The sequence below is a fragment of the Balaenoptera borealis genome, assembly GCF_965194805.1.
Source record: "Balaenoptera borealis genome assembly, chromosome: 13".
Taxonomy (NCBI): domain Eukaryota; kingdom Metazoa; phylum Chordata; class Mammalia; order Artiodactyla; family Balaenopteridae; genus Balaenoptera; species Balaenoptera borealis.
In genome coordinates this window covers 27,453,842-27,469,231 of record NC_138870.1, presented here as the reverse complement: position 1 = coordinate 27,469,231, position 15,390 = coordinate 27,453,842, and the positions used below count along the sequence as shown (strand labels likewise).

Here is a 15,390-nt window from a genome sequence, read left to right as displayed (position 1 = left end):
ACCTAAATGGGGCTTCCCTGGTGGCGCAGTGGTTGAGAATCTGCCTGCCAATGCAGGGGACACGGGTTCGAGCCCTGGTCTGGGAAGATCCCACATGCCACGGAGCAACTGGGCCCGTGAGCCACAATTACTGAGCCTGTGCGTCTGGAGCCTGTGCTCCGCAACAAGAGAGGCCGCGATGGTGAGAGGCCCGCGCACCGCGATGAAGAGTGGTCCCCGCTTGCCGCAACTAGAGAAAGCCCTCACACAGAAACGAAGACTCAACACAGTCATAAATATAAATAAATAAATAAATTAAAAAGAAGGAAAAAAAAAAACCTAAATGGGAAAAGAATTTGAAGAAGTATAGATACATGTATAACTGAATCAGTTCACACTGAAACTATACAACACTGTTAATCAACTATACTCCAATGTAAAATAAACATTTAAAAATAAAAGAACACAATGACCAATATAATGACCACTAATATTCATAGTTTGGAACCACTGCATTGCCTTGACTGGTGCTATGGTGCCAGTTCTACCAACCACTGCTTTTCTAACTGATCCTTCTATTGACATTACTCAGGATGAGCACAATGGCTTTTCCTATGGAAGCATGCTATTTAATATTTTGAGAAGCTCAGTCTTCTGAAGTCTTCAGAATGTATTTTTAAAACTTGTGATAAAATATACATATGAGTTTACCATCTCATGCACTTTTAAGTGCACAGTTCAATAGCGGTAAGAATATTCGCACTAGCAAAACTGAAACTATACATCCAACTAAAAAACTCTCCATTTCTCTCTACTCCCAGAAATGTAGTTTTAGTATGTGTGAACTATGTGGCATTAATATTTTATGAAAACAACACATTTCTACTTCTAGTAGTCATAAAATAAAGCCCAGAAACATCTGAAGAGTTATATTTTGCCTTCTTTGCAATTTCCTGAACCTAGTAAATTTTTGCTCTTCTAATGAATGAACCTGAAAATATTTACTTGTGACAGCTTAATTAGCATTTCTCCTTTTAAAAACACCTTTCTAAAATGTGCTCTGTTGTGAGGGCAGGAAATCAAACACAAATCAAACTGTTTCGGATATATGTTTTTAAAAATAGATGTTTATTTCAAGTATGAAAAGTAATGTTTAAACATTATCCAAAAATTATGTTCAGTTTAACAAGTATAAAACAAGACTCCGACAAAAAGTTTACAATTCAGTATAAAATACTTAAGAATATACTTTGACATTCACAGTGAGGATTTCTGAAAAATAAATTTTGCTAATAAGTTTTAGAAACAAAAATACAGTCCCAGAGGAAATAAACAAGTCCTTAAGTAATGAACAGGTCTCCCTTAGGATGGATAGTATAATAATTCCTTTTAAAATAATGGTAAACTGGTTCAATAATGTCAGAATTCAATACCTATGGTTTCCCTGACAAATACCATCTATTTCTTATGTCTGCTGCCCACAAATGAGGTTCTCAAGCCAATTTAATTAAGTAACTTCAATGATATACATAACCTAAAATGGTAACCAAACTCTCTGAGAAATTTTATCATGGCAATCTGAGTATTTCCGGAAAAATAATTTGAACAGAAAGTGACAGAAATTTTCTTGTGGCAATTAGAGAACCATCAGAAGAATTAAAGTCTCAAAATTATTCTAAAGGACTGCTACCAAGACTTCTGCTTCTCTTCTCCATGTACATCTTTTTGTAGGTTTGAAACATTGCTTTTGAATCTTTTACTGGGTTTTGTAGTGTCTCAAATCCATCTGCACTGAAACTTCTCTTGGAGAGTCTTGAATTAGCCAAAACATTATCATCTAAGGAAACAAAAATTTTATTTACTTTATTACTCTTAATGTTAGTGACTAGTATACAATCAGTATAAATTGAGATGGAAAACATGCGTTGTTCTCTGGGATAAAAAATGGAAAGAGTTAAATGTGACAAACTATGGCCCTTTACCTACAGAATTATAAAGTAGATACACAGGACATCTTGCCTCTCCTTTGGGGGTTGTTTTCTAATCTCATCCCCATCTTCACTGCCCAGGGCTATTCTGCTCTACCTGTACCCTTGCCCAATAAAAACTCTTATTATTTGCACACTATTATGAACGTGACTTTCTTAACAGCCATCTAAACTAGCAATATAAAAAGCACAAACGCAAGCCAGTTCCAAAGAGTAAATGGAAAGTACAGCTTGCATATTGTGGTCTTGCTATGCACTAGGTATTCTAAGAAATATCTGTATTTTTCTATTTCTTTAGACTATTTCAGTGCTGTCATTAGCCTCACTATCCCTTTTTTGATGGGCCCAGCCAGCTTTTTCTCTTTCCGTGTATTTCTAGATGTGCCTCTGTATCTCAGAAGCTGTTCCAATTCTGAATTCCCGTACTTTACATTCCTGCTCTAGCCACTCCTTTCTGAATAAGTTTTCTTTTACCTTTTTCTGCCTGGGTGGGTCAAGCACTCTGTCCTCTTCTTTCTTTATTTTTTTGGTAACAGAGGATGGTTACTCTTAATTCTTTATGTTTCAAATTTCTCTCCATGCACATCAGCTTTCTGTTATGAATGCTGATACCTGAGGTGCAGCTCTAAGCTGCTTTCCGCTGGATTCTGTCACCTCTTCTTCTTCTACCTCACCCTGACAGTTTCACGGCTTGCTCCATCTACGCTCCAACCTTTGCCACCAAATTTAGGTGTCGCTTATCTAAAGTGTGTTTTTTATAGCTCTCTGGGAGTTCCAGTTCTCCAGTCTCTTCCTCTTGGTATGTTCTGTCTTTCATGATTTCCCCGAGTCTCGTAAGACTTTTGACAGAGCTCTGGACTTGTTTCTTAGCTTTTCTCTCACCCTGCTGCATCTCTCATTGCGCCTGGGCCCTGCTTTGTGTCATTTTCATAGTGATCCTGAGTACTGATGTCCCACCTTCAGTGTTTATTGCTCATCCTGTCTGCAGGTATCTTCATGTCTGTTGTTTAGCTCATGCTGCTCCCTGAGCCTCTGGTCAACCTGTGCATATATCTGTCTTCTGAGTATTTTCAGATTCAGATTCAAGTTATGCCTCTCAACTCTCTCTGAGGCAAAACTTATGGCCCTCCCTTTTTCCAAGGTACTTTCTTGCTGCAATCTCCACACCCATTTCCATCTTTCTTATATTTCACTTCCTGTGTTCCAACTGTAGGGGTGTGTTTTCTACTCTCTCACTAATTCATTTTCCCCTCTTTCAGTTGTCTTCCTGTTCTAATTAAGAGTGTACATTTCTTCTTCCTTCAATTCTTTCATTCAGGTTTCTTTTTCCCTTTATGTATCTTCAATGTATGACTCCATTTCTACATGCCTGCTTACATATATTCTTTATAAGCTCTTCTCAACCTTTGTCACACTTCTTCTCTTGCTTCTCTTTATTGTTGCTCCTGGCAAAATTCTGCTTCTCCCAATTTTCAAAAGACTCTTATGAACTCTTCTTTGTGTATTTAATTAACCAAAACTAAAATAAAATTCCTGAACCCTAGGTTCCAGTTCTCAATGCAAAACCCTAAAACACAAAATACATTCATTCCACTAATTAAAAATCAGATACTAAAAATTCTGGTTTTCTGGTCGGCCCTCAGCCCAAAACCCTTCCCAGCAAAAAAAAAAAAAAAAAAAAAAAAAAAAAAAAAAAAAAAAAGACCCAAAACCAAAACAAAAAACTAGGAGCATCAGTCTTTCGTCATCAAAATAACTCAAATTCCACACTTAATAAACTTTGAAGAGAGGGATGTGGTTCAAGTCCCTACTGAGTTACTGGCTATGTAACTTCAGCCAAATGATCTAACCTCTCATTGATAAATGGGAACATCTTTGTCTCCCTGGTTTTGAGAATTTAATTAACTAACTTGCAAATAATCTAATCTAGGGGTTGGCTAACAGGGTATGCCTGTGGGCCAAGCCCAGCCTCTAGCAAGTTTTGGTAAAGTTTAATCGGAACATAGCCCATGCTCATTCATTATTCTACAGCCATTTCTCACTGCAATGTTAGAGTATTTAGGAGAGACATTATGATTTGCAAAACCTATCTACACAGAAGAAGTATGCCAACCCCTTGTCTTAAGTCACTGTGATTAGAATTCTCTTGTTAAAAGGAAATAGATCACTACTTCTCTGTCCACAGCATGAGAGAAAAAATAAGAGAATGTCTTCCTACCACTCATACAGACACTGAACTGCTTTTTAAAAGAATATGGATAAAAACCAAACTTCACAATAGTTTCATAACTGTAATCCAGCTTATATATGACAGAGTGCCAGGTAAGTAAAATAAAAACTTAAACAGACGGCTTTACCTATTTCTTGGTTGGCTTCCGGCATCCTTTTCTCCTCAGTCACACATTTTAACCAGTCTTCTTTTGTACTTTTTATTCCTGAAACTATTTAAATATTCATTTTCAGATCTCTAGATATTGCTATTCATCTCTTTTAGTACTATAGTGAAGGAAAACCATGTAAGCCTAAATTAGATTTTAGAAGGCATCAGATATATTCACACATAACTGAAAAGGGCCTGGAAAAATGCTTTCTCCCATATGACGTGCCTGAATCTCACAATTTAAAAGTTTACCTTCATTATGTAATTATGTTTCTCCCACTTGGGCTGAACACCAACACATTTCAAGGTACTTAAGGGCACATGAGACAGAATGTACCTCACACTGCTGCTGCACCCACTTCCAACCAGGCCCTCAGATTCTAAGGATCTAGTTTTAAGAACCAAGTGTAATCACCAGTACTTCACAAGATGAATTTTATACTCTATATACTCATATATCCCTACCACCTTCCAAGAAAAAGTACCTTATTTACATTGTAATTTTATGCACCCAAACAGATACTGTCTGAACACAGTACAGGAGAAACTACGATTTCCATTCAAATCCTTTAGTTTTCCAATCTGGGTTTCTCAACACAATGTTTTACATATACTATCCACAACCCATAAATGTTTCCTTCTACCACAAATAATGAGTCCTCTATTTTCTCCTTCCATCTTGCACTACATTGAGAATTCTATCCTTCAACTAACCAACAGTCATGATTTCCATTCGGGTTTGGTAACTCAACAATGGACAACACTGCTTCCAAGATCCTCTCATTGCGTATTTCATGAGTAGACTACAAGGTACCACTTTAACTTTAGTGATAACACAATCACCAACTGCTTCAAAGATGACAGTAAGTCAAACCACTTCCATATGTACAAAAAGATTTCATTAACATTACATATCTCCTAACATTTAGACCAAAATTTCAAATTCACAGGGCTTTGAAACTGCAAGCCCCAAAAGAGAATGAACAAAGGCAAGACCTGAAATAATGTACACTTGATGCTTTTCTGACTTAGCACAAAGAATGTTTTTCACTTCTTGGCACAAAAGGAAATCTTTGTATTTGGCAAACCTTACAATTTTATATACCTCTTGTCTTTAATGTGAATGTAGTATAATTTAAAATAAGTGGGACACAAACTTAAAACAAATATTGCCCAATGAACCATCAACTTACTGAGAAGACTAAATACTAAGTAAAGGCAAAATGCATTTAAGTCTCTCCTAGTTACAGGGAAGTCAGGAGAGACGCTCTGTCACTTGCTGAACTACAGTATTACAATGTTGCAGACACCATCAAAAAAATCATACTGGACCTTGCACAGGAGCTTGCTCCTTCCTAGGAGTAAATGGCAGATCCTTCTGGTCTTCAACAGGGTTTGTATTCTTAAATAGTCCATCTGGACATAATTTAAACTCCAGCATGCTTAGTTTCTCTGTGGTATCTTTTACAGGTAAAAGGGTCTTAGGTTTACTTTCTGGTCTCTTTTCTTTATTAAGCTTCCTGGGTGAACTGTCTAATTTTGTGAGACAAATGCGCTCACGTTCAGTGCATTTAAATGCAACTCTGTTCAGATACAGTTTCCTTTGATCTTTTGCTTGGGAAGCCATTTGGCTGAATTCAACGTCATTATTTACATTACTTAAATTTTTGTCTAATTTGGTTTTATCAATCCACATTTTATCAGGTTGCTTTCCACCAACTGTTCCTTTAATATTCCTTGAAACGTATGTTTTAGACTCCTTGGAATGATGGGCTTTGAGGTTTTTACCATGGCTTGTACCAATATTTAATGATTCCTTAGAGGTCTGTACACTGCCATTGTGTCTCTCATTTGATCTCCCACAACTTCCCACTCGCGTAGAAAGTTTATTGGACCTCATATACTGAGAATCACATGGTACATTTTTCAGATAGTTTTTCTTTAATGCTTCTTTATGCTTCTGCCTTGATAAATACTCCTTTGGTGATAGAACTCTATTAATTTTAGATGAGCTATCCATAGAGCCTGAGGACGTAACATTTGACACTGTCTTTTCTTTAATCCTGGCTCTTTCACCTGTGGTTGAGAAAGGGTTACAGAATTTAAATGCACCACCTCCCACATTCTTATTCTGCTCTTGTTTATCATACTTCTTCCTCTTTATCTCTGAATCAAGTATGCTCCCTTCATCTAACTTCTTTTCCAAAACTTTTTTAGAGCCACCTGCTTTCAATTTTCTCTTTTCCGGTGATACTGACTGTACCAAAGAACCATTCTTCACATGCAAATCTTTATTTTTACTTGTCAAAAAACCCATCTTTGGTTTTAGTGGTCGTAAGTTTTGTGCCATGAGCTTCCTCTGCAGGCTCTCTTGAGAAAATTTTGCAATTTTGTTAGTGGAATGAAAAGTTATCTCATGAAATTGCAGTTTTCTTTTTCTTTTGTGACTCTGCAAAGAATCTGGTTTTTTATCACCTTTAGATAAAAAGTGACCAGATAATTCTTGTTCTGTCCTTAATGAACTGTTATGTTCTGATTTGGATTTATCTTTTATATTCCTGCCTTGCTCTGTTTCAGGAAAAGGTTTTTTCTCAACTGGACAAGTCAGAGGAATCTTCGGCTGATTATTTGGAGGACTGTTAAATGCAATAGGAACATCTCTGTCAGAAGTTCTCTCTCCTTGTTTATAACCATTGGTCTCCAAAGGAGAATGTGGATCTTTCCCTTTTTCTTCCTTTGAAGTTGAGTTCTTAGTGGAATTACACTGGCATTGAGGTACTCCTTCATAAACCATAGACAGCCACCCCAATGCACAGCAACGGACATCATCTTTTTCTGAATCCAGTATTACAGAATCACAGGTTTCTTCAACTGTATGTGCTTGTGGGTCACACTGGTTCCCTTCTTTTGTGACAGGCTTTTCTTTCTGAGGCTCTGTCAGTTTGTCTACCTCATTGGGTTGATCGTCCTGTTCAGGAAATAATTCTTTCATTTGCTCTGAATTTAATATTGTAATTTGTATCTGGTCTGTTGAGTCTTTGGAGTCACAACTGGTTTTATCACAAGTTTGAGCTTTTGAGATTCGGTGTGCCATTTGTTGGACCACAAAACCTTCATGCATGTTCACAGGTTCAATACCATAGGGAAACTCTTTTAAAAGTTCTGACAGCTGATCATGTAGGTATAAGATCGATGTCTTATCTTTGAGATTCTCATTTGTTGTAGGATCCTGGGCCGCTTCCTGAGGGTAACTATCGTGCTGAATAGCAGCTGGTGAACACATATCATTAGCCATGCTTTCATTTTTAGTGATATGCTCTAAACTGCCTTCCTCAAGAATTCCACTCTTTGCTCCAATGTACTTCAAAGTCGATGGTTCTGGAGGTTGCAGTGACTCTGACTGATCAGTTATTTTATGTGAAACATCTGTGCACTGTACAAAATTCTCTTTTTGAAAGACAAAGTCTTTATTTCCAGTGATATTGTCAAATTGTTCATTTTGTCTATTATTCATTACTTGGTGATTGGGTAGAGGTTTCTGTGGCTCAACCTTTTGCAAAGAGGGCAAGTTGAATATCTTTGCTATTTGGGAATTATAAGCGGTATCACCTTCAACAAGAGAACAAATACTGCCAATCTGTAATACATCTCTGCCCACGATATCACTGTCCTTTGATATATATGTGGTTTGCTGATCACTCACAGGACACCGGATATCTGGTTCTGATTTGTTATGCTTTCCTTGACTGGTATTAGGTGTGACTTCTGAATTAGTATTAGTTGATTCACTTTGCTTATCCTTCTGAATTAGTGGGAAAATCTTGGTGCTTGCGGTACTTGTCACTGGTTCATTAACGTTCAAAGCAGCAGTGTTTTCCGTTGATTTGTTTTGTAAGCTACAAACACTGCCTTCTTTAATAACTGGATACATTGTTTCAGGTAAAGCTTCAGGTGTTATACCTTTGACAGACAATGTTTTGACATCTGAAAGAATTAATGGTGATACTACAGCAATCCCCTTTGTAGTAGTTGCTCCTGAAGACTCATAATTCTGTGCTACCATTGATAAAACTGTTTCTTGTGAGCTGTTTACAATTTTATTCTGAGAATTTCCCACAGTTGAAAATGGACTCTTGTCACAGATGTCCACAGGCTTTGAAATTCCAACTGCTGTTGTGTTTGTTTTTGACTCATTACACTGTTTTTCTTCCGTAGGTTCTGAAGGTTGCTTTTTCCACAAAGAAAGACACGTTGCTAGCAATTCCATGGAAAAGTGAGAGTCACTTTTAGAAGACATTCCATTGAAGGATTTATGCTCAAAGTAAGAGTTGTTTGAAATCTTGGCATTTATATTACAAGTACTTGGAGTACCTGGAGTTTCCATGGGTTTCAAATTCACTTGGTTACCAGTGTTCTGGATATTTGGATTCATTTCAAAACTATGCAGTTTAGAATCATGAATATGTTCATTAGTATCTTTTAATAATTTCTTCTGAGTTTTATTTCCAGATGCAAGTAAACTGAGAATTAGCCTATTTTTATTTGGATATTTTGAAACATATTCCTCAAAAGATGTAGACTGAGGAAGAGAAGTTGCTTCAGAATTTGTTGGCACATTTTGTGCAACGTTGACTAAATTTCCTGATGAAAACTGGGTGTTATTTAATATTGCCTGGGTAATCTCAACAGTTGATGTCTTTAAAGAACTCACAACTTGTGAACAGCCAGAATTTAGTAAAACAGAACTGACTTGGTTAAAATTTCTGTCCTGAAGGTTGGAATTCAATGCATTGTGTGTTCTATTTGTTTCTTCTGCAGATTCCATTACCGTTGGTGGTTTATCCTCCACAGCATCTGGAGGGCCTAGGGTTACCTGTGGTCCAGACTGGATTTTGGCAGTTTGTTTCAGAGACAACCCACAATTTTGAGCTGATTCACTGTAAGAGTTATTAGTTGTTTTAATACAACCTGCTGCCATCAAAAGATTTTTATTAATTTTAATTTTCCTTGCAAGGTCCGAAAACTTCTTTTTTATTTCTACTAATGTTTTAATATCCCTCACTAACTTTTCTTTTGTGGCACTTGTGTCCAGTACTTGATTTGAAGTTAGATTTCGAGAATCCACTCTTTTCTCTTGATTATTTTGAGTAAGAGCCTGAACACCATCCACAGAAGATCTAATAGGTTCATTAAAAGGCTGATTGACATTGGTATTTACTCTCAAGTTACAGGAATTTCCCATTGTGTTGAAATTTTCATTAAGGTTTTGCCACTGCTGCTGAAAGCCTCTACAAAAGTCTTTTCTCGTTTCAGGTAAGTGCATTTCTTGACTCTGAGGAACTTCCATAGAAGTGTGTTTAACAACATGCTGAGTACTTTGCAGAGGCTGGCTTGCATACCTACAGTCATAAGGAGGAGGAGGAGGTCTTTTGTCAGTTTGAGTAACTGCATATTGATATGACGGTACAGTTGCAATCTGCTTTGACTGTAAAGTCAGGGCAGGATTTGGAGATTGACTATTTTTAACTTGTAATGATACAGATGACATAGGGGTTTGTTTCTGAAGAGTAGGATCCTGCAAAAAGCTTTGTGATGAATAACTATATTGCTTTGGAAGTGGTCTGTAATCTGGGTAAGTCAACCCACTGGATGCACACTGCTGTGCCCAATCAACCTGTTGCTCTGATAAAGGTAGGTTAAGTCTCGGGTTTCCTTGATAAGTTATAGGAACTCTTCTGGAATTAGAAGGGATCATTTGTAGTTGCATAGAATAGGTATCTGATGTTAGAAATTGATTCTGTAGTGCACGTACATTGGGTGTATTCGTTCCAAAACCAGTCTGATGAGATACAGTTGTCCCTGTATGAGAAAGCATAGAATTCCTCATTGGTGAGTTCAACCATACATCCTGTGTAACTCCTGAAGACATTTGCAAATCGTGATTTGGTTGTTTGGGTCCTTTAACATTTGCATATGTTATTCTTTCTACTGAAGTCTGTGAGGTCACAATGGTCCCACTATGCATATCAGAAATAGGGATTTGTTGAGGAGTTTTATAATTTCTGATGTTGAGCAGCGGCTGTGAAACTGGATTTAAATTACTGAGAAATAGGCATGGTTCTTGGTTACTTCCAGGATGGTTTAAAGAACTTTGAGATGCTGTGGTAAGTGTGTTTACTAAAGCTTGCTCCAAAAAAGATGCCTGTTTTTTAGGATACTGTGGTGGTAAGGTGACACTCTCTGATTTTGCATTCCAGTTCATTGTCAATTTGATGCAGTAGCAGTGTATTAAAAGCCAGCTGTTTTGAATGTCAGGAATCTGTAGGAAATAAAGATCTTTTATTAAAAAGCTGTTTTGCCAGGTCAGAATTTCTAAGATAATTTTCTTAGTTTACCTTATCACCAATGCTGACTATGTCTAGCAAAATTCCTGAAACCTCAGACTAGAGAAAGCTTCATCTTTGATTTGGATAAGAGGAACAGCAAAGGAAGATGTAATAATAAATATGGCAAATGTCAATAAAATTTTCTGGCGTGTTCAACAGAAATTCATTCTACCCAATATAGTTAGTATTTTGTTTGTTACACTTAAGAGACAATTACTTTCTGCATTTATTTATTTTAACTAGCTCTTTATTCTAAGTAACCCATGATCACTGTAAAAAATAAATTTTTTTAAAAATCAAGCATATACTAAGAAGCCCTTACTACTGTCCATCTCCAATGTCTAACTCCCTAGCAGTATCTACTGTTACCTTTCTTTCAGAAAATTTCTATATATAAAAAAACACCAATACATAGATAAAACCTCATCTTTTAAGACAAATGGAGTCCTACCAAACATGCTGTCTACAGTTAGCCTCATTTTCATTACTATACCTAGGATATCTTATCATTTCAACTACACACATATCTGTCTCACTGTCTGCATAACATTCCACTTTCTGTGTATATCACCTTTTAACCATTTCTCTATTGATGGACATTTGGTTTTCTTAAGTTTTTGCACTTATAAACTATCCTATACTAAGAATTCTTGTATTTATGCTTTTATATTTGTGCTGTTTCTGCCAATTCCTACAAGTGAAATCAATATGTCAAAAGACACTAAAATCATTTTCATAAGCAGTGACAAACTGCCTTCCAAAAAGACTGAAATAATTTATACTCTCACCAACAGTACAGGGACATGGGACATATCTAAAAACAGACAAATCTGTAACAAATGATAGGGCAAACAAAGTTGACTTAAACGTATTAATAGTATACCAAACAACTGCAGAACACACATTCTTTCCAATGCACGTGGAATTTTTACCGGTACTGACCATATGGCTAGGCCATAAGCAAATCTCATTTTTGAAGGATTACAATAATTCAGATTAATTCACAGTGGAATTAATCTAGAAATTGTAGAAAAAGAACCTAGGAAACTGCAAAATAATTAAGAAATAAAGAATGCAGTGAGCTCTGGTGTCTCTTCCTCTAATTATCCAATAGGATACCAGACCTACTGAATCAGATCCCACCCTTATGACCTCATTTACCTTAATTATCTCCCTAAAGGCCCCACCTCTAAAAATAGTCACACTGGAGGTCAGAGCTTCAACATATGCATTTGGTGGGGGGGTGGGGGACAAGACACACAGTTCAGTCCATAATGGGCTCCCAACCCCATGTTAACATATGACTTGAGGATAATTTATAACATTAAATAGACTTATTTAAAAGAAGACTGGGAAGCAATCTCTGTATTTATCATACAAAGTTAAAAATAACAAGTTAATCCAAGGAAAAGACAGAGTGAAATAAAATGAGAACAGAGATTCAATAAGTCACAAGTTGGTAACAAATAAAAATCAATAAGCCTCTGACAACACTGATCATCATAAAAAAAAATCCACTGTATTGGGAAAAGAGGCTATCACTAGATCTTACAGACATTAAAACGGTAATGTATTTATCTTGAGTATTTCCGAACATTTAAAATTTAGGTGGAATGGAGAAATTCCTTGAAAAAACATATCCTAACATCTATAATTAAATATCTTCACAAAGAAAACAGCAGGGCCATGTGGCTGTACTGGAGTGTTCTACCAATTACGGAAAAGATAATCCAATATAACCTCTTTAAAAGGATAAAAGAGGGAACACTTCATAGCTTATTTACTGAGCCTATCATACCAAAGCTGAAAAGAAAGACAATTAAGAAGCCAATCTCTCAGAAACAAACAAAAAAGTCCTGAGCAAAATGTTAGCAAACCAAATGGGGTGATACATGAAAAGGATAACATCATGATCAAACTGAGTTTATTTCAGGAATATAAAGTTTGTCATTGAAAATTAATCAACGTAATTACATTATAATTATTTTTAAAATCACATGATCATTTCAACAGATGCAAGAACTTTTGATAAAATTCAATTAAAATTCATTAAAAGAACAATTGTATAAAACCAAGAATAGAAAGAAGTTTCCTTAATTTTGATAAATGGTAATTTCAAAAATTCAGACCAACAACAGTAATATTATTATTAATAATAATAGATAACTCAAATAAAGATGCCACTATCACCCACTTCTATTCATTGTTGCACTGGAGATCCTAGAAAGTATAAGAATTGTGAAGGAAAATATAAAGCTATTAATAGACGTTATGTAGAAAATCCAAAACAATCTGTAGATCTTTTAGATCTATTACATGATGGGTCATAGTGTACTCAAACTAGATTGAAGAAGGCACATGTTACCATGTGTTTAATTTCTTGATATGTATGTTTATTTATGTATTTGCTCATAAGTAATACATAGAAGGGAACCTTTTGAGGCCTGGTGTCGAGCATGAAATAAAGCCGTGACTAGAAACTGACTCCATGACTTCAGAGGTTTCATTTTTTGTCATTGCTGTACCTGAGCCAAGATTGATCTGTGCATGCTGGAAGGAAGAGGCAGACATTTTGGGTATCTCCTGCCAAGGTGACCTAAGGTGACACAGGTGGCATTAGAAACTCTCCCCCTCCCAAACTGAACATCTGATCTTGGAGATAACGTGCTCCTGGGACTATAAACTTAGGTGAGCTGGGACTGTTTGCATTTGAGACAAGTGTTGCTGTAACTTCATCTCTTGTCGAGGATCCATTCACCGAGGCACTGGCCACCAGAGGCTTTGCCCAAATGGACAGTCTTCACCTCATCACTTGTGACCCAGCAGTAATCCAGACCTGCTTGAGTGCCTCATTGAGGAGACTAGTGTCTTGGACCAACTGGACTTTTCTATTATGGATGCATGGACTTGGTTCGTTACAAGCACTTCGTGCTCAAGTGGTTTTAACTTTCATTCTGCATTTTTACATACATTTTTGCTTTCTATTTCTCTGCTTGCTTCTTCTCACTTATGTGAAAGTCAAAGTCATTGGTGAACTCTATGTTTGTCCTGACCTGTCATTTGATTAAGGTAGTAAAGAAACCTCCCTCTCTTGAGAGTTTAATTTGTCGGGGAGCCAGATCACCCTTGTCCAGCATGACAGCATGCACATTTTGGTTTAAAAACAGGTCCCAAGGAGAAAGATCTGTATATTCCTCACATGCTTTCTCCCAGGAAAGCTCCTTAATAAGACAACTGATTAGGGAGAAGTATAATACAAAGTAAAAAGCAGTACTACCAAGTAGCAGTACTACAAAAGAGTTAATGATAAATTCCCAATAATTTGCCCTATTTCTTATGTGAGCTTGGGGGTGGGAGGCTGTTACAGACTGAATTCTGTTCCCTCAAAGTTTATATGTTTAAGTCCAGTTCACTATATTTGGAGATAGGGCCTTGAGTGAGGCAATTAAGGTTAAATGAGGTCTTAAGGGCGGGGCCTTAACCCAACAGGATTAGTGTCCTTATAAGAGAGACACCCAGGTGTATACACACACAGGAAAGACCATCTGAGGAGACACAGAGAAGGTAGCTGTGTGCAAGCCAATGAGAGAGACCTCAGGAGAAACCAAACACATTGATCTCAGACTTCCAGACTCTAGACCTGCAGAAATTTATTGTTTAAGCTACCCAAGCTGTGGTTATTTTGTTAGGGCAGCCCTGCAGACTAACACAGAGCCTATGGGTAGGAAGAGAAATGCTCCTTACAAATAATTTGGGGTTGTTGGGTTTTTACCCCCTCTCTCTCCTTTGCTGGCATAGAAAAAAACTGCAGCCTGGAAAACCAACCTTGAACTACCGAAATTAAAAGGAGAGAGTTAAGGGACCTCTGTGGCAGTCCAGTGGTTAAGACTCCACACTTCCACTGCAGGGGGCGCTGGTTTCATCCCTGGTTGGGGAACGAAGATCCCACATGCCACTTGCCGCAGACAAGAACAAAAACAGAACAAAACAAAAAAGACTTTTTTCCTGACTGCAGCCTCTACTTTTGGATACAATGTATTCTTAGACCTTCTGAAGATATATTTTAATGGAGATAACCAGAGACAGGATTTCCATGTCTATCATTTAAATTTTTCTTGGAAAAATAAACTCTTTTGCCCCCAAATTGGCACCCCGCCCTCTTATCTCCCCTCACCTGTGACAGCCATGGCATTTACCTAACAAATTCCAGCTACGGCTGAACTTAAGAACCTCTCTGCACAGGAGTAGCCAAAGTTTTCTGGGGAAAAAACACACAAGCCAACAAAATGAGTTCACACATTGCACATATAAACAGTGCCTGACAATTCTACTTCATTTTGTTGAAATTTTATTTATATTAAAGTAATGTAATTTTTCCATTCTTCTCTCCTCCCTGGTCCCCTGCCACCCCAACCCATACACATGCTCCCCCTACTCCGCTGCTTATATTTCAGAGAGACAAAAATAGCACTATCCATCATTCTCCTGTCACCAAATCTATAAGACACAGCCTTGTAAATGCAGTCTGTACTTACAGTATCAAATCTCTACATTTAAAATCCTGCTCCGGGCTTCCCTGGGGGCGCAGTGGTTGAGAGTCTGCCTGCCAATGCAGGGGACACGGGTTCGAGCCCTGGTCTGGGAGGATCCCACATGC

At 37.2% G+C, this 15,390-nt stretch overlaps 1 protein-coding gene across 2 annotated transcripts in view; it reads right to left on the bottom strand.

Annotated features, from left to right (window-relative positions):
- Positions 1–1,086: 1,086 nt before the first annotated feature.
- RESF1 (retroelement silencing factor 1) overlaps positions 1,087–15,390 on the bottom strand; it is a 32,073-nt gene continuing 17,769 nt past the window's right edge. For both annotated transcript variants that reach the window (XM_082352044.1, XM_082352045.1), the window contains 3 exons: positions 5,680–10,666; positions 4,325–4,408; positions 1,087–1,816 (listed from right to left, as the gene is read on the bottom strand). In XM_082352044.1, coding sequence (XP_082208170.1) covers positions 1,650–1,816; positions 4,325–4,408; positions 5,680–10,609 — 5,181 coding nt within the window. In that variant the 5' untranslated portion in view covers positions 10,610–10,666 and the 3' untranslated portion in view covers positions 1,087–1,649. The remainder of the gene's footprint in view (positions 1,817–4,324; positions 4,409–5,679; positions 10,667–15,390) is intronic.